Raw genomic sequence first — 25,613 nt, forward strand, 5'->3', positions numbered from 1 at the left:
AAAGTAATAAAGCTCCATCAGTTCTTTGTGGAATGTTTTAGATCCTGACAAAAAAAAAATTCTCCTCAATGGCATTATTTTTCATATTTATGTAATTATTGTTATTTTTTATTTCACTTGGAAATTGGAAATTCCCTTTTCCTAGCTAGTCACTGAATGCACCAAATGTACATTAAACTGGACTTTAAGGAGAGGATTTGTGACACATTAACAGGATTTCTGTATCAACCTACTGGCCGGTCAGTGTCTAAGACTTCAGCTTCTCTGTCTGTAGTTTTACCAACCATGTAAACATGACTCATCACATGCTGTACCTAACATTAGGTCGATACCTGCTTCTTAACTGTGAGTACAGGAAATGTAAATATTTCAAAGGGAAAAAAGTGAAGGAGAAAGAAAACTTCTTTATGTGGGGTCAGACATGAACAAAGCTGACTGACGGTTTTGAATGATCTGACATTAATAAAGTAAGGAGTTGACTCACTTCAGTTGTGTGATTTATCATTTATTTTTTATGTCAATGTTGCAGTGAAAGGCAGTTTCAGCCAGTCTGGCCTTTAAGAGAACTAAAAGAAAGGGGACGGAAGTGTTTTTGTGTTACCCAGAGGTCCGTCTGATGCTGGAGTAGTCCGGCTCCTCTTCCTGCTCCTCTGGCTCCTCTTCCTGTATCTGGTTGGCCTTCTCTAGTGCAATCTCACTGAGCCGCTGGGCGAGGACCATGCGTCTGGATCGGGACGCGTAACGGATGGCCAGAGTCACCACATTCTGAGTCATGAGCTCTGCCAGCTCCACACAGCGAAATTCTCTCTCCAGCTTACAGGCCAGCTGCAACAAAACGGCCCATTTATTACTGGATTCATCAGGAAGGTGTGAAGGCTGATGTGTGACGGCAGTCTGCGAATACGTACAGCAAACATCTTCATGAGCAGCTCCTGCTGCTCCTTCTGGGACTGGTTCTGAGCGTCCTCGTCGATCTCGTAGCCGCTGGACGACAGGAAGCTGAAGTGGTTGTGGAAGATGACTGAACGCCAGAACTGCTCCTGAGAAGTTGCAAAGAGATGTTGCAGGATTCTAAGATAATTATACATTTGCTCTTCCGATGAACAAACAAAAAGCTTTTATCTGTGGTATTTAAGGGGGAAATTTGGAAAGAGTCTCCTGCAATACCACAGCTAACACCACATTATGGATTCTTTTTTATGCAATCTTCATCACAAATGACAAAGGTCTATATCTACAAGTCCTTAAAGAAAAGAGACCGGAGATCACACACTGCAGCTGTTTGTGAGCTTACCTCCATCTGCCCCTTTTCTGTGGTGGTCTGACACAGAGGCAGCTTAAACGGCAGGATGGCCACAGCGGGTCTGGGCAGGGTGGGAGGATACCTGGAGCCTTTACAAGGAATACACCTGATGGGATAAGGAGGAAAACAGGAAAATCAGAAGAACAAACAACAAGAGCAACAGAGAAGCATCTGGGGTTATGGTTATTAATGGACCTATGAACAGGAACGAAGCTAATATTATACTTCCAACAACGAAGTGAATGACATTCCCTCGTTTTTTTTTTTTTTTCGTTAAACACAGAATAGACGCTTGAATGAGAATCAGCTGTCAAAAAACATCAAAGCAAAAACAACCTACATCCCTCATTACATCCTTAACTTTCATAACTTCACCTTAGTTTCCTCCTCAGGTCATTAAAATCAAAATTATCATTTAAAAGCAAGTTTAAAGCCCAAGATAGTAAAATCTTTCTTGAAGAAAAATATATCCCACTGCAAACTATTTTAGCAACTAAATCAGCCATAACCTCTCCTTCAGGACAGACCCTGTACAGGGGGCATCATAAAACATGTGCAAACAGAAGATCTTTGCACACACTAAGAAGCAGCAATCCTAACATGTAGCAAAACAAAACCACAGGGAGAAACGCAGCTAAAAGGCTCTACCAATCATCGTCCCCCAAACCAAACAATTCAGGCCTCAAGCCTGAATTCAGGCATGAATTGGGAATGTAAGAAAAACGTGAGAGTAGCACTGTCCACTTTAGAGCTTCTGCTAATTTCTCTACTTCAAGCAAACCATGCAAACAAGGAGACGTATGAAAGCAGAGACTCTGCTGATTATGAGGATGTCTGTCTCAGCACTGTGGGACAAAAAGTCTGGGAGCTAGCAGCTGAAAACAATCCTGTCTTACATTTGCTATTTTGTGGTCAGAAGTTTTATTCCAGCTCCAACAAACTCTGCTGTTGTGTTCTCCTATAAGTCTGCCTTTGAAATGAATCATGAAGGTCCTGGTAGTTTCTATGGAGATGAAGGAGGTTTTAGAGTGAAGTATTCACTCTTCCGATCACAGACTATCGTGGGCTTCACCTCTTTCTGGATCCTCGTGGTGTTTCTAAGGAGAATTTGGGGGCTATCCCTGGGTTCACCTGACCCTCGATAGAGGTGTCCAACATCAGCTGATGGGTTCCAGAGATATTTATTTGTGTAACACCTCTATTAAAATATCTAAAACTGCTCAGGTTCACTTTTTTAACTTCTACTTTTGCACAGTTCCTCATCATACGTTACTTTACTCATTCCTACATGGATTGGGCTACTATCCTCGGTTTTCACTGAAAGTAATGTGGTTTTCTTTTAGGAGATGACCAATACAATTTTCTACTGCTGCCCATGTGAATTTAACTCGTCTTGATTCTGACACTTCTGTAGTAATCACACGTGTTTCGGCTTTCTATCGAGTGCAAAATTATACATACAACCCTTGTAGTTATGAAATTATACTTGATTTATTTTGGGTATGTCATTTCGGACAAGAGCCAGAAAAAAAAGGCCTCATGATGAAGACGTTAATACAGCCTGAAATAACAAATATGGCTTTAATAATACTGATATATATGTTTTAGTTTTCGTATTAGCTCATTACAAGTAAACCACTGTGAAAATAAACGACATCTTCCAGATCAAAGACAAAATGTTGATCTTTTTCTGCTCACCTGAGTTGTTGGGGGTTCTCGTGCACTCCAACCACCCAGTAGTGATCAGATTTGCTTTTACACGTCTCCCTGGTGTGACACACTGGTGTCCATGTGTTGCCCAGCGAGCGGTTCAGCATCCGCACCATCCCATCTGAATCCACATAGCACGGCGTACCTGAAAAACAACACAAGCCGGCTCTTAAACAGACATGTTTCAAGAGATTATGCAGAGATGTTACAACTATGCTTCCAGTCTTTGTTTCTGACCTTCGGCCGTGAATCCCAGCCAGGACAGGTAGGATCTGGGAGAGAGTGGGAGGGGTTCACCGTTGATGAGCTGTCTCTTCCTGCGACTGAACAGCAGCAGCTGAACTCCAAGAGCCTGTTCTCCTTCAAAGCCTGTAGCTGAGGGTGTAAATAGAAAGAAATGTAACTCAGTATGTTTACATGCACAGTTAAATCAGGATAGTTATACCTCCACCAGGCCCCATAACTGGACTACTGTTTCAGTCCTTGTATACAAGAAAAGGAGGGGAATTCATTTAGTACTCAAAAAATGTCTAACTTTGCAATGATAGGTGGTAATATACCCTCTTTCAGGTTCTTTTCTAAGTATTTTCCTTTTCCAGGTGACCCATTCTGCCACATAACAGAACTGAACACAAACAAATAGCAAACACAAAGAAATAAAAGTCACTTGTTAATATTTCACTGGACTGGATTGAGCACATCCCAAAGATTCTCAGTGGGGTTCAGGTCTGGACTCTGTGACGGCCAATCCATGATGTCTCCTGCTCCCCGAGCCCCTCATTCACAATCTGAGCCTGATGAATCCTGGTATTTTCATCTTGGAATATGCTGTACCATCAGCAACTTATGGCTAACCTGCTCATTCAGTATATGCAGGTATCAGCTGATCTTGTTCTTTGGCCACATAATGTTGCTGAACAGAGACCTGACCAACTGCAGCAACCCCAGATCATAGACTGACCCTACAGACTTGTACAGTAGGTACTACACATGATGGTTGCATCACTTCATCCTCCTCTCTTCTAACCCTGCTGCTCCCATCCATTCCATTGCTCCAGAGTCCAATCTTTATGCTCCCTAGCAAACTGGAGAAAGCCTTTTTCTCCAGTTAGCCTCACTGCTTAGTGATTTTTTTTAATTATTTTTATGGCTACACAGCTTTTCAGTCTCAATCCCTTGAGTTGTGTGTGTGGAAATCTTCTTGCTTTCACTATTAAACGTATAGTCCTGAGTTCTACTGTTGTTTTTTATGATTTGATTTCAATGTTTAGGTGATCACGTCACAATCATTCAATTATCCAACCACATTTCTTCCTGGAAGACGATGTTTCCCCACTACCCTTCCAGTTTTTAATAACGCATTGGACAGTTTTTAACCCAGTTTTAGTAGTTTCAGCCTGTTGTTGATTTTCTGTGCTTGATGCCAATAGTTTGACCCCCTGGACACAGATTAACATCTTTGCCACGACCACAGGATGTGTCTTATGACATGGTTGTTTAAAAAATGAGAAGCTGTTTACTTCATCAGTTGGGGTTAAATAACTTGTTGCAGCTGAAACGTCATCATCCATGCAGGAATTATCCAGTGGGAGGCTCTTACCTATTTGTTTAGTTAAACTCTGGCGGTGATGGGCAGTGCATAATGTTTAATTATATTTTAAATGTATATAAAAGTCTGATTTTAATAAGACTAATTTGATTTCTGTTTTCACATTATGTGAATGTGCTGCTTTAATGCAACACATCCTGCAGGAATTTGTTCAAATAGAAGATTAAACTGATATTTTCTCTTAAATCTTCTGATACTTTCCCAGAAATGCTTTAGCATTTATTTTTCCCTTTTGATTATCCTTAATGTTTCAATACTTTTCAGTGTAGACTTAAGATTTTTCCAGGCAAAACAAAGAAAAAGTAAAGCAGGCATGTTTTCTGTGATGGATTCTCTGGTTTAAGTCTGATCACTTGAAACAACTTAGATTTACTGAAACATACTGGAGTAGGAGAGAAGTTTCTATTCTTTTCAGATGTATAAATCCCCCCTAAAATTGTTTACACAACTCTGTTGTTGAATTCTTTTCCGCTTGTCTGACGATCAATTAATAAAATCGCAATTTGATAGAAGCCCACCGTAGCAAATACAGAAGAAGATTAAAACAGAACATGAGAGTGGCCGTTTAGGTTGTGGAACCTCGGTGGTAGACGATGAGCAGCTGCTCTCCGTGACCCGCCATGCACACCACCGGCCCCGGCAAGCTGAAGATCTCCTTCTGCACCCCTCCGATGGAAAACAACCTGAGCATCAGTGCGCTGGTGGCAACTGCCGCCCAACCCTGACCCAGACACAGCGCTTTCACGTCCTCGCCCTTCGGCAGGTCCACCATCCACTCCTTATTGGTGTCCCATGAAGAGAAGTGGAGGCACTGCAGCTTACTGGGAGGACAGAGGGGAGTGGGTTTGCATATTTACTGTAAGACAAATCGAAGAGAAGGATGCAGGGCGGAGGTTTACCTGGCCAGCTCATCTGTGCTGGGGCAGGCCAGCAGAACGGCCTCCTGGGAAAGGTCAGCCACGGTGTGACCCAGAGAGTTGGTGAGGTGCATGGCGTGGTGAACAGCCGAGTCGTGAAACTCCACGTCGATGGCGTTGTCCTGCTCGTCGTTGTATCCTCGAACTATTCCCACCGAGTTCCACATCTGAGGCACATTTAGGCTGTTAAAACGTCATCATCTGAGCTAAAAAACATCAAGCTGTGATCATCAGCCTCCCCTTAGAGTCCTACCAGGAAGCGGTGTGTGAGATGTGAAGGCGTGGAACCCGGCTGAAAGGCCTTCTGGGGAGGAGTTGGCATGGGCCCCTCATAGACGGGGTGTAGGGGCACCACTGGGGTGGCGGCAGGAACCACAGCACTGCCGGCATCATCATCATCCTCAAATTTGTCCTGACCGAGCTTCAGAGATCCCGTGCCTGAATCAAGAAACACAAAGATGGATTTATGCCAAGTTTAACAATATATAAAATTATCTTACTCTCAATTTACCTGAACCAGGCATTTAGACTGAAATTAATTAACGATAACGAAAAAATACTTCATTAATCCTTATTATTAATTATAAACTCTTTAAACCAGAACAAATTAATTACAAGAACTTAAATTAATATAAGTAATTAAAATAAATTTAATTATCACCTTCATAAGGGTGATTCATCACGCTAAACACCAAATAAAGACACTACAAATGCGTCAAATAACTACAATAAACTAGATAATGCTTGTTTAAATCCGGAAACTGGCAACCAGCAGCCAGACTCGACCAGTCAGGCCAATCAAAGTCGATTAGTCGTGACATCATCAATAATTAAATGAAAAATAATTTATTCCCAGAGAAAACTGGTAAAATGCTTTTTGTACCTTTTTTTTTTACATTTATTGTACAGCACTTTGGTCAGCTGTTATGCTGTTTTTAAAAAGTGCTTCAGAAATAAAATGGTATGGTATGGTACGGCGCGACGGAAGCTAACAGGCAGTTTCTCACAGCTAACTTTCTCTGGTCCGACCGCCGCGCTCCAACTCAGACCTGTACGGTGTGGGACCAGCTGACGCACGCCTCTCGCTCTGTAGCTCGCTCTTAAAGGAGCCACCCTGTTACTAAACCACAGCGCTGTAGGCAGTTCTGCTGCAAACTTCATGCAAACTCGGTAGTACTAATTGTTGAAGCATACAATTGATTCATTTTAATTGGCTGCAGCAGTAAGATTAAACAATTGAACGTGTTAAGTGATTCACAATCCCCGCAGCTACACAGATGAACCGCATTAATAAAATAATGTCATGAGTGTTTGGAGCGCCATGTATAAATTCAGATCATTAACAGTGTGGAGGCTACTCTGTCGGCCTCTGAGTGGACGGCAGGTGTTCTCAACGCATAGTAGGAAATTCCATTGGCCAAACTTTAGGCTTTTTTTAGTTGATGTTTCTGTTTATTAGCAAAGTCAAAGTTCATAAAAGCTGGGTTCTGCTGGGTAAAATCCATGAAGTTAATTTTTAAAAAAAAAAGAGAATTTATGGTGGAATTTCACAGCTACAGTAAGAATCGTGTCTCCTCCATCATTCGCCGTTACTAATTAGCTGGGAAGCTCAGTTGGCAGAGCATCCATCTCCCATGTGGGAGACCAGAGCAAGTCCTCCAGGGGACAAATATTAACACCTTCCAGTTGGGTCCTTAGGCAAGAACCTTAACACTACTGCCTAACCACTGTAAGTTGCTTTGGATAAAAGCGTCAGCTAAATGACTGTAATGTAATTAAGATCGCCTGTAGATAAGCCTAAACCCATTTGACACCCAGCTCGGTACTCTCCCAACTCAACACTCCTCCAAGAGGCTGGATGAAAAAAGCAAACAAGGTGAACATAAATGGCTCCAACAAGGTTCCTTCTGACGCAGCAGCAGTTTTATTTAAGCGGCGATTTGTTTCTCTGTATTCAGGCTAACTTGTCTTTACTCACCCAGAGAGTTCTCATCATCCAGGATCGCTCCTCTGTTCCTCACCCGCCCAGTGGAAGGCATCAGGAACTCATCATCATCGTCATCATCGTCCCCGACGACGGGCTTCTTAGCCGGTGAGTTGGTATCACTCAGTCCTTCATCCATGATTCTGTCATCGTCATCATCAAACAGGTCGTCATAGTCTGTAGCAGGTTTCTTTGCAGGTGCCTGCTGAGAATTATTAATTAGCAATTTGACAACTTAAAATAAAAAAAAGCAGAAAAAATAATTTATAAAATTACTAAATGTTTATGTTTACAGCGCTGATAAGAAACAATGACTTGCCGAATATCAAAGGAAATTAAACTAAATTAATTCACAGCAATGCAAGAAAGTGACTAAAAAAGTAAATCCGTGTGAGAGTTCTACATCTGTACTACACACAGTGTGTTCTTCCGCCTGGACAACACGTTGCATTTATATTAAAGGTCTGAAAGTTTTGTGGAAGAAACTTTTTATATCTACTTATGAACAAAAATTTCTTTATTTTAAGAAATAATGATACAGAACGAAACAAGTGATGACTTCAATCTTACTGAATAAAATCATGTTTGTGCAGCTAAATTTCAACTTTGTCACTACTGGCTAAAAATGTCGGACATGTGGTCCTTCTGCTGTGTGCTGATGGTGGAGGAGTACCTTGGAGCTGGTGGTGCTGGTGGAGGAGGTGGAGACTCCGTCCAGCAGACCCAGGCAGCCCTCTGTGTCGGTGTAAGCGATCTGACGGCCTGATGGATGCCAGGCCAAAGCGCACACGGTGAAGCCTTTCTCATGCTTCTGTCTGCAGCAAAGATGAAACACAAGAAACCGTCGAAACTGAAGCAATTATAAAGGTTTGAAAATATTTAGAAAATAGTTTTTTTTTTTAGTTTTCTTTTTTGCCTTCTTGCAGATGAGAAGATTCAGACTCATCTAGTAAACAGACGTAGACCAAATGAGTGGTGGCAAATCTCCCAGAAAAGTTGTGTTTGGTTTTCACAGGTAGGTTCTACATCCAAAGCTATTCTTGTATAAGGTTTTTTTATGTAACTATTGATACTTTACTTTTTATTTTTATTTCTTTCCACTGAAAAATAAATAATAACGGAAGTAATGAGTTATCTTCCAAGTTTGTAGCCTCTGGTTCCCTCTCAAAATGATTTTATCTTGTTTTATTTTTTTTTTTTTAAAGAAAATGACAATGCAACCATCATCTTTAATTCTTACTTTTTACTGAAATAATGCATTAAAAAGTGAGCTTAATGCATCAGAACTGTCCAGCAGAAGCAGACCTAGTCCGTAGAAAGACGAGGGAGATTATATTCATCCTTGTTTTTCATTTTTAACAAGAGCAAGAAATTCCATCTTCTTTTTAAGACTAAACTAAGTACCTCCCATTACAACAAACACAAAACAACCGCTGCAGACATCCCTGTTACAAACCTTTCCACACACAGCTTGCTGCTCACATCCCACACGGTAAGTGAACCCCCGACGCTTCCAGCTGCCAGGAGCCGACCACACGGAGACCAGGCCACCACGTTGATGGGCTGCAGGGAAAATGGGAAGAATAAACAAAAACAAAAGAGACACAGATTTATCCACAAGCATGGAAAGACCCAACCTCCAAGTCCACTACTAAGACTCCTAAACACAAAAAACATCTTTTTATTCAGTCTTGTACCAACAACGTTCCACTAAAATAGAGCAATACTGTGTTTCTGCTATAAAAGATGATCTCAGGTGGGACCAACCAAAAGATAAAATATATATAATAAAAAAAAAAAGATATTTTTGCAGCTTTTCAGGTCCTAAGTGTGTAAAGTTTCTCTCATGAAGAAAACTGCTAACAATATGACACTAAAAAAGGACAAAATAATAAGATAGATAGCTTCAAGGATAAGATAAAAACTCAAAGGTGTAATCTTTATTTTTACAACTATTTTAGTAAATACTTTGTGGTTTTTCTCAGCACTTTGGTTGTTTTTTTAAATGTACTATACAAATAAATTTGATCTGATCTGAATAAAAACGAGCATGTGTGCACACATTTTACTGAAGGTGACCTTTTCTCACCTGTGTGAGTAGATCATCAGACAGAGTACTGACATGTTCCCAGGACCCCCGCTCATACAGGTGCACCTTCGTTTCCACGGGAACCGCTAAGTACTGATGAACACATGGTATTTTTTGGGTTACTTCAGAACTGATGTATATCTAAAGCCTCTAAAACATTTAAATCATCACAAACATAGAGAAACAAAAGTTTTACGGACCTTCGCCGCTGTGGGCTGGAAGGCTAACCGACACAGAGACTTCGCATCGCTGACGTCATTCGTCTTCTGCAGCAGAGGCCAACTGATCACCTGAGTCTGAGCGAGAGGAAACGCAGCCATCATGTACATAAAGAAAGACGCTGATGTTGCTCAGTAAACCTGCATTAGTGTCTTTATGACAGCAGAAACGCTGACAAACCTGATCCTCTATGTTCCACACCACCACTGAGCCGTCACAGCTGGCAGAGGCCTGAAAGAGAAAGCAGACGAAGCTGTGATGCTCGAATCCCTGAATTCAAACACGCAGGATAAAGATTTACTTAAATCTATAGTCAGTTCTATATCATGTTCAGTGAAAGAAAAAAAACCCTTAAAAATAAATACCAAAAAAGATGCTGAAAAAGAAGCCAAATATTCACAACACTGAGCTAAAGATCCTTAAATACTCTGTAATAAAAAAAATATTAAAATAAATCAATAAAAACAGACTATATAACATTAAACATTTTGGGTTAAGCTTGGTTTTACAAGCAGCCAGAATTAAAACAAACCAACATCAACAGAGCACTGAAAAAAAAAACAAATTAAAGACAAAAATATGGCAAATTAAATCCACTTTGTGCCACATCAAATGCAAATAAAAAATAAGGGCAGTAAAATACAAAGCAAACATAATAACACAGAGTACTCAGTAATATTCACTATAGTGAGTGAGGAAGGAAACACATCCACCTTCTCTGTTAGACCTGAAAGATACACAAAGCATGTTTCAATTTAACATCAAATGTCAGAGAAAAATGAAACCAGTAAGCTTTCCATTAAAACTCAAAGGGTAACGATGGTTCAGCCCTTAAACTGGGTTCAATCAGTACACCTCCAAACAGCGACCTTCGGGGACAATTCTGGTCTCATCTATGAGATCCAGGCAGAAACTACCCATGGACTCCTAAGTGTAATGGATAGGGGTTGTTAAGATGATATCAAAGAAGAGCTCCTATGTTCCTATGTTGGATCTGGAAAAATCTTATGTTTGTTTTTAGGAAAATGACCTGTGTAACGCAAAAAATAAGACAGGTGAACATTTCCAATCCTTTACAGCCTATTTCAGGTTTTGAAACTCATGCAGAATAATTTTGAACACTGGATTTTTAGTGTTTGGCTAAAAATGCTGTTTTCATCATTTTTTAACATTATTCTGATTATTATATAACTTAATACAGTTTGGGACGATAAAAAAAAAATCATATTACATTTGCACTGATTATTTAGGAGAAAAGAACAAATCATTATAAATCCATAGTTGTTATTAGGTTCACTATCATTTCCTACAGTGGTTTATCACCTGAAGAGGAGTCCTTTCCTTATTGCTTTTTGTGGGTCCTCACAAGAGGGAATAAAGGTGAATATATTTTGAATATGGATAAAAAGAAAAAACAGTGCATGAGCCCCTTCCGTTTCCAAACATCACCAGTACCTGAAATGTTACTGTGTGAGATGAGAGTTAAACATCTGCTATCAGATCAGTTTTACCCACCAAGTATTCATCTTTGGGGTCAAAAGAGACACTGAGGATCGGTGCTTCGTGACCTCGGAGCGTCTTCTGCTGGCTGCTGTCCGACACCTCCACCACCTTCACCATGAAGTCACTGAGGAAAACAGGCCGTTGAGAATAAACACAAGCTAACTGAAACTACATGAGCACAAATGGTACATCAACAAAGAAGAGAGGCAAAAATACTCCAGATTTCCTCCATCATCGGCTCCAGCAGCCATGGCTGCTTGAATTTTAATAATCAACATCACAACCGATAACATCGGTGCAAAAATAGCAGCATCAATAAGGAATCATGCTCTGAGCGTTTATAGCTGTGATAAACCTCCATAGTGATCAATTCAGACAGCAAACACTCCAATCAAAGCCAATCATAAAGCAATAAAAAGTGGTGCCTTGCATGACTGTGTGCAGCCAGGTCTACACCAGAAGAACAAATACTGGACTAAAGTGAGATCAGGGTCTGGTTTAGTCATAATGTGAACACGTTTACGCACGACAGCTTCACCAGATCGCCACAGGAGAGGCTGAAACAGAGCGGATGCACATGGTTTGACTAAGGAAAAGTGGCATTCGCTTGTCTGTCAGCTCCCACAGTCAGTCAGCCAATATCTCAGCTCACATCTGACATCTTTAATCCAACAATCTTTAAATATAACAGTTTTATTTGCAGGAGATTATATAAGTTAAGCACATTCTATCACTTCAGTTAGAATATAAATGTGTTTGTGTAAAACACAAACCACTTTCAATCACTTCTCAGCCCACTTCCAGCTCCAGTACCTGGATCCGGCAGCAACTCTGGAGCCGCTGCTGTTGAAGGCGACATGCGTGGCGTTGGCGGTGAACCGCGTCAGGATGCCGTCCGGATCTCCATCAGGAAACGTGTGGATCTGCACCGTGTTGTTGGAGCTCGCCGTCACCAGCTTCCCTTTCTGTAGCGCAGAGAGCATCGTAATGAACAACCAGGAAACACAAGCTGGGCTGAACATATAGTAGATTTTAAATCAAAAACGAGATTTAAACCATTGCAGTTAAGAAATTTCAAGGGCAGAGATTAATTTCCATGTGAAAAGCCGGGTCTTTCTGTATGAGGTTTGCATGTTTATCCCCATGAATGTGTGGGTTCTCTCCAGGTACCAGGTATGCATGTTAGGGTAACTAAATTCTCCCTAGGAGTGAGGCTGAATGGTTGTTTGTCTCTGTTTGGTCCTGTGATGGAATGGTGACCTGTCCAGAATATGCCCTGCCTCTCGCCTGCTAATTGCTGGGAAAGGCTCCAGCGTTCCTGTGACCCTGAATTGGAATAAGTAGTACAGAAAATGGATGGATGTAACATCAGACTGTTTAGTTTTTTTCCTCTTAACAACACTTTTGATTGGTTAATTACATACTTATACAAGACGTTTATGGTTAAACAATTTTCATGCCGTAATGAACCCTGTCCCACGCCAAGTGTTGCATCTTCTAGAGTCCTACATAACTCAAACTGCATACACCGATTACAGTAATTTACAAGCACCCATACATTGCATTACACTGAAGATGGAGGAAAACGGGGGAAAAACTTAAAACAAAAATGAAAACAAAAGGATTAAGATTAAAAACAGATAAGTGCAGTGTTCATGGTGGTTGGGCCACCATGTTATCTGTTATCTGTTATCAGACAAAGATTTCATTTGGTCAAGAAAAGCTAAAACTGGGGCCCAGGACTGGTCTCTAGGCCCCCTAAGTGTGTATTAAATTTTTTCAAGGCTGAGGTGAAGCCTATGGTCACTCAGCCATTTAGAGGTGACTGTTTAGTTTTTACAAAAAGAACCAAGAGCAAACCTTGAGAGGAAATATAACCTCAAGGTTTCAGTGTTTTGGCAACAGCTTGCATCTTGCAGTTGGTAAGTGAAGCCATTCATAAACAACTTTGCATCCTTGTGTTAGAATATAAAGAAGTTCATGTTTGATGTCATCACATGTGGTAATCTTCTGTCTCTTGTTATAAATATATTTCTCCTTGAATACTGAATGGAAGCTGGAATTTAAAAGATTAAATCTCAATATCTATCAGAAAAATAGCGATTAAAACGTTCTTTTAATCGTTCAGCCCTAGTCAAGCATGCCAAAGCCCATCAGATCATTTAAATCAACAAGACGCCGGCTGATGACTGACCTTCAGTGCGAGGGAGTAGGCTTTTTCTCCGACAGTAATGAACTTTGGATCGTCATCAAGACTTTCCCATATACGAACATCTCCATCATTTCCACAAGTCACAATAAACCTGAGGGAAATTTTACAGTGATTATCGATTAAACACTGATCCACGATACACCCCAACCCACGCTAGCTGTTTATTAATATAAAAAGCAGTGTAATACAGTAGCCTGGCTCAAAGAAAGGGCTCCATTTATTCCCAAACAATGTCAGATCAAATCTATTTCAACATGGACCGTTAAACGTTGTGAAAAGCTCCCAAAGTGTTGAAGTCTTCCTAAGATTTGACATACTTCCCAGTGTCATCGAAGCAGACCTCGGTGTGTCCCTCCGAGTGGCCGTAGCGCATCGGCTTCCTTTCACAAGGCATTTCGACAAAGCACCAGTCTGAAGACACGAACAAAAGCAATAATCAACACGCGAAGCTGGACGAACAGGTGATCATTATACATCCTGACACCGCTGTGTCAGATGTTCACTGCTAACTTTTTCAGATAACAGCTAGCAGAATAGTGAAGCTAGCGCTAATAGTGCGTTCAAATAAAATTGTGTAAAATGCTTCAAACTGTTCAGTCAGAATAATGAAAGCTGTTTACAGACATAAACGTTCGGTTTATCCTTTATAAATGCGTTATTTAAACAACAACGACTTGCGTATCAACTTAATAAAACTACTTACAATTTCCCCAGACCACTCTCAGCTCCTCTGGTGGATCTCCCGCGCTGAGTTGAAAACAAGGAAACGCTGCGTAAGGACTCCCGCCAGCTACGTCATGACGCAAGCGTGGAAACTCCTCCTCTACTCAAGCCACGCTGTTTCGTTTGGGATTTATGTTTGATGGATATTATGCACATTTCTGTGATTATTTTCTCACGTACAGGAAAAATAAACTCATTTCACTTTATATTTTAATCTACATATTAATTTAGATAAAGAAATTGACATTTATTGACGTAATATTGGTGCTGAATTGGTGCATTTAGTAATCCTTTATTACCTTCCAAGTAGGGCATCATATTGCTACACTATGAATTAAAATAAAATAAAATAAAATTACATTTTGGAAAAATATTAATATGATTTAATGAACTAAGCAGTTCAGTCACTAAAAACCTTAATCCTAAATGTGTTGTTCTGAGCAAAAGAAAAGAGCCATGGTCACTTGTTTACATGATGCTTTCAATGAATAATTATTTAGGTTTTCTAGATGTGTGATAAAGTTTTTTTGTGTGTGTGTGTGTGTGTGTGTGTGTGTGTGTGTATGTGTGTGTGTGTGTGTGTGTGTGTGTGCTTCCTTTCAGAAGGTCAGCAGCTATTTCTTTCAATTTCAGTCCAGTCCATCATTTTCAAAGGAATGTACTTATTGATCCACCTTACTCTGTCCTATAATTAAAACCTAAAACAGGTCCTAAACTCAAGGGATGAGCCATTTTTGGTACTACACATAGCAGACAACTTAAGAAATAACACATATTTTTATAACTAGAATTAATAGTTTAAAATTTCTATTTTTTTCCAGACTTAAATAAATAATCCTAAATGACATGATAAAAGAAAGAGTTATACTATTGGTAAATATAAATAGTTAACCTTCTTTATTATTTCTTTAATATTTCTATTCTATTCTATTTTACAGTCATTTTACAGATGCTTTTCTCCAAAGCGACTTACATCTCAGAGTAAGAACAACACAAGCAAGAAATCAAACAGGAAGGGACGTCATCATTAAGTGGTAGTCAGACTGCTGTGAGACCAGTTGGACCCAGGTGCTGTCATGTAGTGTTAGAGGCAGTACTTTTTTTTAAATAATAGTCCTATGTTTAAATACAAGATCACGATTTCATCACACAACATCATTGGGCGTCAGTGTATGCAGCTCAGCTCGGTGCTGAGTTGAGCCAAAGAGCTGGACAAATCTTTCTAAATGCTCCTTAAACATATTGTATTTTAAAATATGCTACGAAGTCTGATCATTTCATGTTTGTGCATGCTTCAGTTGTAATATGGATAATTATTCATTTTGGATTTTTTATGTTTGTTTCAGAGCAGAAGAAGATGTGCTGTTATTTATTTTATACGTTTCGGAAAGGCTTGTATTTTTAGACTGGGGTCAGGGTGAGGGTGTGAGCTGAAACCAACACAATGAAACAATGATGTTCACTCAGCACTTATTTTAATTTGATTATTTACTCATTCAGCACAAACACCTCTTGGTTTTTGCTCCGGCTGCTGTTGGCTGACTCATCACTCGTCTGTCTGAGGGCCATCTCCGGAGGGAATTTGATTAGTGCAACAGGAAATAATCCATTGGCAGAGAGCTGTGTGTCAAAACACCATATTACTAAACTCCAAAAGTGCTCAAGAATAATCGAGAAAAAAGAAACATGGGAAGCAGTTCTGAAGGCTGACACATGCACACGGATGCCTGAAGATTAACCCAAAGCATCATAAAAGAAACTTTAATGTCTCTGGTTTGGATTTCAAATGTATGATACATCTAATGTAGCATTAAATGTTGGTTTTGAGCTGCTAAAAAAAAAGCCTGATTACAAGATCATACAACAACATTAATATTTCATGTGTGCTTGAGGAAAATCAATAGAAGTGGCTCCTGACTGTCTATGATCATGTTGGCACTCAGGGCATCCAAAAAACCTCCAGAGTTCTTCTGGTATTTTTTAATCTGAGGAAGTAGATTGTTCTCAGCAACATCATTTCCCCTTAAACATTAATGAAGAAAGAGAAAACATGGATCTTTGTTCAGGGAATAAAAGTGTTTTTGGGACCTGGCAGATCATTTTAAAAAGTTTAAGCTAAATAGAATGAAAAGAAAAAAGTCCTGAGCAAAATTAATAACTAGCAGGATAGCCTTTATCACACTCAGCACCTTTACTGATATGAATTTCTCTTTAAGTAAATTTAAGCAGCCATATTAAAGCTGGAGCCAAATCATCATTTTACCACCTGAAGACTTTCTGTCAAATAAAGGGACTGATGGCTCAACGTGGTTTAGAAAAACCTCTTCGTGCATTTGTTTCATTTATCGGCTTGACTAAGACCAGTTAAAAGGGGACATTTCTCCGGTTCTCAGATCTAAGTTCCTGTGCGCCAAAGAATTGATTTTTAAATTCTTTTGCTGGTGTACAAAGCTCTGAATGGTTCTGGTCCAGAATGTAGATCTGACCTGCTGAAGGCACATGAGCCACAGAGACTTTTTATCTGCATCAAATCTGCTTTCCATCCTGAAAGTTAAAACTAAGCATTTCATTTTTCTGCTCCTCAAATCTGGAAAAATTACTTCATGAAGTCTGATCCAAAACTTAGTTCCTTTAAATCGGGTCTAAAAACCCTTTTATCATTTTATTAAGATGGAGAGATTTTCTTTTTCTTTTTGAATATATCATCTCGCATTTGTTGACCTGGCTGATGATGATGATGATGCATCCCATCGATGTCTGTTTGTATCATATATTACTGAACATATTGTATTGTCTGTTTCTCTTTATTTAAGTTTGATCAATTTCTATTTAATTTTTTTAACTTTTTAGTTCAACATCTAAATTGATTTGCAATTTTATATAAAAACAAAATAAATACAGGAAAAAATAATGAAAAGACTAAAATAACATAAAATGCAATTAAATATTAAATAAATTATTAACAATAAATATATAAAGATAAATGACAAAAAATGAAAATAAATACATAAATGAGACTTAATAAAGGCAAACAAATAAATTATATGAATGAATTAAATAAAAGGGAATAAAATAAACAAAGGCCAGATGGGGTTTGTCCCAAATTTGCAACAACAGGCATAAAGGTGTTAATTGTTCTATTCTAATGTACTTTTAATGTTTCTTTTTCACCTGCTTTTAATGTCATTCTTTTGATGTTTTACTTAAATCATTTTGAATTGTCTTGTACACAAAATGTTAAATACAAATAAGCTTTAAGTCTGTTAAGTTTGTTTTAGATCTCTGTAATGCGCTTTAAGCCTTCAAGAATTAAATCAATCTTTTGGAGGTGCCATATCTTAGTTGTTCCCAAAAATGCTGTTTTGGAGTCATTAAAATTTCTGTTCAAAGATGGGTGGACTTTGATGTAGGGTAGGATTATGAGACTGTTACCGTTTTAAATGTTAACAACAGAAAGGCCATATTAAATAACTGACTGGAAAGCTCACATAATGCTCTGTTTTTAGGTCATCGGGACGATTTGTTGGTTCAATTTACTTTGATTCGTTCCAGAAAATCAAAGATTGTTATATCTGATTTTGATGGCTTCTGATGCCTTCGAGGGTATAAAGTTAAAAGTCTTGATGAAACGGCCACCCATGAAAAGTCTTTGAAAAGAAAAAAACTGAACTTCTTTGTTGTTTTTTTTCTCTAAAAGTAGAATTATCACAACCTGGATGAAAGAGAATCTGTACATGCGGCTGTCTCTAATGGCAAACGACAGTGTTTTATTGACTCATTCACTAAGATCTCCTCTTTAAGTTGATATTCTGGCTCCTTGGCATCACATAACTTTTAGTGATCGCCTGCAGAAAGTCCTTTCTTGAGGCAAGTTGACCTAATGAATCACCAACATGAAAATCAATTGCACAGAAAAAAATTTAAAAAGTGATTGTGAGTTGTGAACATTCACTTTCACTGACAGATGCCCAAACATGGTGCTGGAAAGTTGTACATTTAAAATGGAGAACTTTGATGAATGTAAAGGCACAAAAAGTAGACACCTGCAAAACTTCAAGTAATTTAGAAGTAAAATCTGTGTGCCGAATACTGGAAAAAAAGAAAAACATTTATGTATGGTCAAGCTTAACTACTGCACGAATATTTCATCCATAGTTCTGTATTTAGTCAAACCACCTCAGGGCTTTTTCTTACCTGAATGACACACAAATCATTTGAAAAATAAACAGAATTCCACAAAAATGGTCTTTTTCTTGTCCTTACCTCTCCATTTGCTTTGGCATTTAGAGGTGTCCTTTGCAAAGAGTGGGATAAATTGTTTTCAGAGCGATACTTCAGAAGCAGCATTTTCCACATAATTAGCTTCTCTAACTGACACAGCTGTAGCACAAACAAGGACATATGAGCATGACCTCTGCTGCACAGTTGAAATGATGCAGAGATGACAAAAATGTGAGTAACTGTCACACTCGGGACAGTGAACATTGCATTTATTGATTTGTATATTAGTGTGGTTAATAGAATATGTGCCATAGGAAGAGCATCACTGTTAGAGGACAGTATAGGGGAATACACTGCCCAAAATGTATTTAAACAGTTCTCAAAAATATACTTTGAGAAAGTGTTTGAGACACAACTGACGTTAAAGTACTGATTTACAGATTAATGATACACAGACAGACCACTAAACAAATACTTTCCTAACAGTCTGATTGCTGCGGCTGTGGCTCCATCTTGTGGCCAAAGAGTAGAATGCAGTTTGATTTGACAAATTCAAGTCCCCTTTCTGCCGACACAGGGTTTGAAATTTTCTGTAAATATGTTTCTTTAGTTTACTCTTACTGATTGTCAAGTGTTTTAACCCATCTAATGTAAAGATAAAGATTAAAGCTTAATATCAAGTTCCCAGGATGACACGATTTTTGCATTATTATAAGTAGAATATGGTGCAGTTCATTCAAGGTCAGTGTGATTATAGTCAAGAGGGAAACACTCCAAACTATAAAAGTCAATGTGACTATTTTTATTTTTTCTTTAACAATGTCTCATCCTAATACTGGGACGTTTCCAAATTGTCCCACATGGCTTTAGAATAGTTCATTCTTTGTTTGGATGCTCTGCTTTCTTAGAGTAAAGATCAACAACCATCTTTGGTACCTCTTCCTTCGATTGTCCATATTCTGAGGCACAGTTCACACTGCACAAGCCCCATCACACTTAATGTGGTACTGTCTGAGATAGTCTCTGAGCTGAGGTGGCAGCGGCAGGGTGTCTATGCCCTGGTAGGTGGTGCAGCTACAGATCACAGCCCTGCACAAGTGCTGCAGGGGAAAAGGGAAGGTCCTTGGCAGTGGCTTGGAAAGAAGGGGCTCAAAGAAGAGACAGGTTGCTGGGTCACTGTAGTGTCTCAGCAGTCCTGTCACACTGGGATCCTGGTACATACACGGGTCACGCACGTCGAAGCTAAAACGCTTCCCGTTCTGCTCAATGCGAGCATGCAGCGAGCGGCTATAGCGTCGAAAGCTGACCGAGAAGAGAAACTCGTCTTGGGCAGAGTCTCGGAGCAGAAACGTCCCCTCGGGCTGGCCCTCCAGTAGCTCCTCTGCCTCAAAGCGGTTCAACACTCCCCAGTAACAAGGGTTGTTGTTGATCTGGAGCAGATCAGGAACCAGGATGTAGTCGGTATGGCCACAGATGCCATCTGCTCCACCATGATGACATGAAGGGTCCCAGTCTTCAATAGGAGTGCTTCCAGGCCCAGGGGAGCAGCAGATGTCCTCCCAGGAAATGGGTGTCTGTGGTGGAGAGGTAGAAGATGAGACATTGGGCTTCAAGGGAGCCTCCATGTCTTTGAGTGCACTAGGGTGATTAGCTTGATTTTTTATAAGATGCCAACATTTGGCCAGTTCAGACTTGGGGGAGAACGGACATTTGTCTTGCATTAGCTCTGAGACATGGATCTTGCGTTTGGACCAGAACAGCACTGAAAAGGCTCGCGAGGACCCAGGTGGGTGGTGGTAATGGTGATGGTGATGATGGTGAGAGCGCAGAGGCAAACACTGGCCCACGGCATCCTGAAACTTCTGCCGGAGAGAACGCCGGGACAACGCCTTCCTACAAACATCAATGTCTCCAGCAGCCAGTGCCTCCCCAAGAGCGCAGCAGCTACATTTTCTTTCCCTGCGCCACCTCGGACAGGATGTTGACCGGACACCCAGCTCCTCTGTCCCATCCGCTTCTAGTCCTCCAGGACTTGATCCATTGCGAGCACTCCGGGAGCGTTTCTTTCCCCGCCAAATATAACTGTCTGCGCTCCAGCTGCGGAGGCCACATTTGGGACGAGCGTCAGCTCCCCTTGGCTTCTTCTCTGACATGCCTGCTTTGTTTTCCTGCCCTGTGAAACGTTAAAAAACAAAAACAAATGAGTCACAACACGAGACATTCATGAGGCTATTTTATAGTGTTTAGAGTTTGGAGTAATTTATGGTGCCAGTAAAAGGTCTTTAAGGTTATGTAACTTTAACACCAAAGGGAGTCCTTTTCTCCCTCAGAAAACACAGATTTTTAACTGAAGCAAGATACAGATACAGAGTTGTGGCTAGTTTAGTACACATAAAACAAGGAAGGGAGGGTGTCTTTTGCACTACTAGATTTTTTTTTTTTTTAGAGTCAGGAACTAAAACAGAGCATTTTAGGTAAGAGATGCTGCAGGAAAGTAGTCTTAGAAAATGTATATTGTTTTAAATATGAAAGCAACTAAATGTATTCTATTAGGCTCTCCAAATTAAATTATAAAACCCCAAATAAATAATATGAACATAATTTGAATATGGGCTCTATAATATATTCATGTCATATTTAAATATGCGGAATTCAAAGGTCACAGTGAGGTAAGGTATTTTCCCTAAGAGGTTTTATTCTTCTAGAAAATCATTTTATGCTTCTCAACTATCCAATAAGGAAACTTTGTCTTCAATTCCTTTACAGATGAGACCTCAAACAACCCCTTGAGAGTGCTTCAATAGATTTTAACAATGATTCATCACAATTTTAAAACAAGTATTTATCTGATTCAGCTTGCTTAAAGATTAACGTAATGTACTGTAGGTGTGCAATACGACTATCTTAAGCTCATATTTGATCTATTATTCATTATTGTGACCATAAAGGATCAACCTGCAGTCAAAAACTGATCACTTTCCACAATACCACAAAAATAGATATAACATTCAGTTATCTGGTTGGATTTTTTTTTTTTTTTTTTTTTTTTTTGTGGTTTGTTGTGTGTTTGTTCCAGAGTAAAGTGGTTAATATTCTCCCAGAGAAACTGTTTTCTGCTGTTTTACCATTTGTATCAGGCAGCAGTTTGCAGATAGTTTTATCAAAGTGAACAAACTGTTAGCAGCAGGATGCTGGTAATCACTCCCTGTCCAAATAAACTCTTTAAAGAGCAATGCAAGAGATTATCTTACCTTCCGAACGGTGTCAGAAACATAGTTCCATGTCCATGTTCAGTCTGCAGCCTTTCTATCCTCTAAGAGACGGCAGACTGTTTTGCTTCCTATATAATTATGGTGCCAAGTCCCTGAGGGGGCAGCAGTTTCCTCTCCACCAGGGCTGGGTCTGAATGAATGGACTGGAGGTGGAGTGGGGTCCAGCTGGCAGAAAGAGGCGGGCCAGGGTGGAGGGGAGGGGTGAGCAGAGGAGAGGACGGTCTCAGGTTAACAGCAGTGAGACATCCTATTTTCTGTCTCATATCCTCTTTGCTTATTCACTGACGGATTTCATCTGGGAAAAAGTGAAAGATAAAAGATAACCAGAGCAGCTGGAAAGTGCTTTTTCATACATAAAGTGAATTATTTCTGCTTCTCTAATTCTGTTTGAGTCATTTGAACTTCATTAGGGCAAAGCTGAACTTGAAGCATCAAAGTGCCTTTCTTAGGGAGTTTTAAATCGATTTAAGTCTGGCTGTAGAGGATACTAAACTACAAACAGATTACTAGTGTGGACTTACTCAAATTAACGATTGAACCCAGCAACGGAAACATCCAAGCATTTTTAAGAAGCTTCACGTATTGAGTGAATGACCTTCGAGTCTCCCGGTTTAAACTTCCAGCAAGTGCTGCTGAAAGGTCTCATCAGTCAAAATGATGTCATGCGCGCAATGTGTGAGGTTGGAGATGAATTTTGGAAGATTTATAATTCATGAAACAACCAGACTACATCTATCAGATAAATAATATTACTCCCAGTGGCTTAGTGTGCTTGCTTGTGTCTGTTTCTGTGTGCCCTTTCAGCTCGAACAGATTAAGGACGGTCATCAATAAATTCCTGACATCTCAGATAGTGTAGTGACGCTCAACTTCCTCTTAACTGAATATTTAATGCTCTTCACATTATCACTCAGCCGAGCAGGATGATAACACCACATGGTCTCGGCAAACAACCAGATCAATTTATTTGACTTCAAACTCTGGGGACAGCCTTTATTTAAAGCAAAAACTTTGAACATTTTACAGAAAGGACCAGATACAATGCAAGCTTTGACTCCTTACTAAGATGATTAAAATAATTTGTCTTCTGTCTTTGTAATGTCTCCAACTTATTATGATTTCATTTGTGAGCTCTTCAGAAACTATTTTTTCTATCTCCATATTTAACCAGGAAATTGAAAAGTCTTGAGGTTTAAAATCTATTTTCCAAGAGTGTCCTGGCTAAGAAAGGCAGCAGTTCAGATTGGAGGCCCGTTTAAGAAAGCAGGTTCAGCTAACTCTGAGTCTAAAAGGAAACTCTGGGTTAACTTACTCTGAGTTGAGCAACTTTTTTTTTTTATTTGAGTGTCTTTACCCAGAACTAAGCACATGCAAAACCCCAATAAAAAAACATCATCAATGGAGCTCTGATACCTGGATTCACCATGGCAACTGTTAACAAAAAGCACTCTAGGTGTTACATCCCATTAGAGCAAGAGGTTCTTACACCAGTGTACCAGGAATAGGTAGTATAAGAAATGGGATACTGTTGTTGCTACAGAGATAGAAGCATCATGGAATAAAACTGCTCCCCGAATTAATGTGGAAGTTGGACTCCACCTGTCCACTGACTTAACTTTATTACTGTAGCATGTGGATCAAAACATTGGTGGATAAAATAAAATATGAGTTTTTTATGTTTAATCCCACTAAGGAAAAATACACATATGGGCATGTAAAGATGAAATATAAAGGGTAAGGTATATTGTACTAGACCATGGTTGTGCATCTTTTACTTGTATTTCATACAAATAAAAGAGCGACGTGGTTCAGTGGGTGGAGTGATCGTCTTGTAGCCTGAGGCCATGGATCAAACCTGAGGGTGGGCGATTTGATCCTCAGCCTGTTGAGCTCATGTTGAGGTGTTGTGGTAAATGCCTTGCATGGCAACTTCCGCCATCAGCGTGTGTGAATGGGTGAATGGGATGTATAATGTAAAGAGCTTTGGGTATCATTCCAGGTACAGTAAAGCGCTATATAAATACAGACCATTTACAAAGTAAATATTCTGCAGCTGTACATCTTAGCTATCCCTTTGGTCCTGCTACTACAGGCCAAGGCTGCTGGGGGACTTATTCATGCACTGAGGACTCATTTTCAATGGAAAAAAAATGATTACATAATTTTTGTGAATAATTTGAGATTTCATCCATACATGATAAAAAAAAAACCTCATGAAATAAGTTTGTTTCTGTGATGATCTTAACAAAAACTTTAAACCTTTAGTCTTCTTCTTCATTCTGACTGAAACATCAGAACCTATGAGAATGTAATTGTTACTTTTTTATCTCAAAAAGCTTTGTTGTGGGACACAAGACACCCCTTCAAGACTTTTGCTCTAAATGTCTGGTGGATTCAAGTTTCTGAGTTTATCTCCATTTTGGACCAATCAGCTCTTTGTAAAGTAAAAGATCCCTGTTAGTTTTTCCTGTTAAATTTTAAGGAAGCACAAAGACACTTTTACTTCAGCAGAACTGAGAAGGCAAACAGGTTGGTGCAGTTAACATGGGACTGCGTTACATCCTGTAGCACCTGGATCATCCTGGGACCTATACACGGATCCTGTTTGTGAACTTCATCCACCATCATCCCCCACTCCCTCTGCACCAAACTATCCCAGCCCACTGGGCCACCTGTCCTCTGTATGTGGATCTTCAGCTTCCTTACTTCCAGAAGCCAGCAGGTGAGGTTGGGACAGTTGGACAGCTCATTTCAGACACTTGGACCATCAGCACTGGCACCCCCCAGGGATTTGTCCTCTCTCCACTGCTCTTCTCCCTCTGCACTAGTAACTGTGCCTCCAAGGACCTTTCTGTGAAGTGGTGCAACACCACCGTCACTGGTCTCATCCAGAATGGTGACAAGATTTCGACAGCAAGTGGATTAGCTGGTGTTCTGGTGCAGTCGACCTAGAGCTGAGCATGCTCAAGATGGTAGAGAGGATTATGGACTTTAGGAGACATCCCCACGCTCTACTCCCCCTCACAGTCCTCAGCAGCACAATCATCTCTCAGGATATGAAATGGGAGCAAAACATCAGCTCCATCCTCAAGAAAGGCCAACAGTGATTGTACTGCCTGCAGCTCTTGAGGAAACACGGACCCACAAGCCTCTGCTCAGGTTTTTACAGCAGTCACAGACACTGTCCTGTTCTGCTCCATCACTGTGGGGTTTTGAGCTGCCACCAAGTCCTCAGTGTAGTCCTCACAGTGTGCTGCAGTCTGGATAAGACCAGACTACGGCGCACTGTGAGGACTGCAGAGCACATAATTGGAGCCCCCCAGCCCTCTATTCAGGGCCTGTACTACTCCAGGACTCAAAGGAGGGTGGGAAACATCAGAGCAGACTCCTCTCACCCTGCACACTGTCTTTTTTAACTTCTCCCATCTGGCAGGGACCTCAGAGCCCCGCAGACCAGGACTGAGGGCTGGGATATACTTGCTGTGTATGCAAACATCAACGCTCTGCACCATCTGCGTATCTACTTGCTGCAGCACGACAGCAGTCCATGCAGCCAAAATGCTCCATACTGGAGGTCACCGTTAGGAGCAGTACACAGCACAGACTCTGAAAAAGTGAAAAGGTCAATTGGCCAGTCACTAGGGCACCGGAAAAGCTTCCTTCCCACTGCAGCCATTGAACAGATAAACAGCTAACCAGTTGCACCTCATTACTTTCATGATACTTCATTTTCTTACGCTGTGCCTCTACTGTATATAGTGTATATTAGAATTTGTATTTGTAAATAGCTCTGTATATAATAGACACCACTATACAAGAGTCTGTTTTATTTATTACCTTCTACTTATTTT

General features: G+C 40.1%; 2 protein-coding genes across 4 annotated transcripts in view; both read right to left on the bottom strand.

The window, feature by feature from the left end:
* wdhd1 (WD repeat and HMG-box DNA binding protein 1) overlaps positions 1 to 14,324 on the bottom strand; it is a 24,747-nt gene extending 10,423 nt beyond the window's left edge. For 2 of the 3 annotated variants that reach the window (XM_041989037.1, XM_041989020.1), the window contains exons 1-19: positions 14,250 to 14,324; positions 13,864 to 13,957; positions 13,529 to 13,637; positions 12,148 to 12,299; positions 11,347 to 11,458; positions 10,012 to 10,062; positions 9,813 to 9,908; positions 9,613 to 9,705; positions 8,980 to 9,086; positions 8,197 to 8,338; positions 7,518 to 7,728; positions 5,793 to 5,977; positions 5,522 to 5,706; positions 5,202 to 5,443; positions 3,251 to 3,388; positions 3,002 to 3,158; positions 1,295 to 1,409; positions 909 to 1,040; positions 602 to 825 (exon numbers count right to left, since the gene is read on the bottom strand). In XM_041989037.1, coding sequence (XP_041844971.1) covers positions 602 to 825; positions 909 to 1,040; positions 1,295 to 1,409; positions 3,002 to 3,158; positions 3,251 to 3,388; positions 5,202 to 5,443; positions 5,522 to 5,706; positions 5,793 to 5,977; positions 7,518 to 7,728; positions 8,197 to 8,338; positions 8,980 to 9,086; positions 9,613 to 9,705; positions 9,813 to 9,908; positions 10,012 to 10,062; positions 11,347 to 11,458; positions 12,148 to 12,299; positions 13,529 to 13,637; positions 13,864 to 13,940 — 2,528 coding nt within the window. In that variant the 5' untranslated portion in view covers positions 13,941 to 13,957; positions 14,250 to 14,324. The remainder of the gene's footprint in view (positions 1 to 601; positions 826 to 908; positions 1,041 to 1,294; positions 1,410 to 3,001; positions 3,159 to 3,250; positions 3,389 to 5,201; positions 5,444 to 5,521; positions 5,707 to 5,792; positions 5,978 to 7,517; positions 7,729 to 8,196; positions 8,339 to 8,979; positions 9,087 to 9,612; positions 9,706 to 9,812; positions 9,909 to 10,011; positions 10,063 to 11,346; positions 11,459 to 12,147; positions 12,300 to 13,528; positions 13,638 to 13,863; positions 13,958 to 14,249) is intronic. The other variant, XM_041989028.1, reaches the window with a different exon arrangement.
* A 5,105-nt stretch (positions 14,325 to 19,429) lies between these two features.
* On the bottom strand, positions 19,430 to 20,643 carry socs4 (suppressor of cytokine signaling 4). The gene has a single exon (XM_041989213.1). It carries the CDS (start codon positions 20,641 to 20,643, stop codon positions 19,462 to 19,464), a length of 1,182 nt encoding a protein of 393 aa, XP_041845147.1. The 3' UTR covers positions 19,430 to 19,461.
* Between the last annotated feature and the right edge of the window lie 4,970 nt (positions 20,644 to 25,613).

This window comes from Melanotaenia boesemani, chromosome 1 (genome assembly GCF_017639745.1).
Source record: "Melanotaenia boesemani isolate fMelBoe1 chromosome 1, fMelBoe1.pri, whole genome shotgun sequence".
NCBI classification, from domain to species: Eukaryota; Metazoa; Chordata; class Actinopteri; order Atheriniformes; family Melanotaeniidae; genus Melanotaenia; species Melanotaenia boesemani.

Bases quoted from the DNA above. Each gene is read 5' to 3' on its own strand.
- socs4 (XM_041989213.1), bottom strand. From the start codon at position 20,643: ATGTCAGAGAAGAAGCCAAGGGGAGCTGACGCTCGTCCCAAATGTGGC.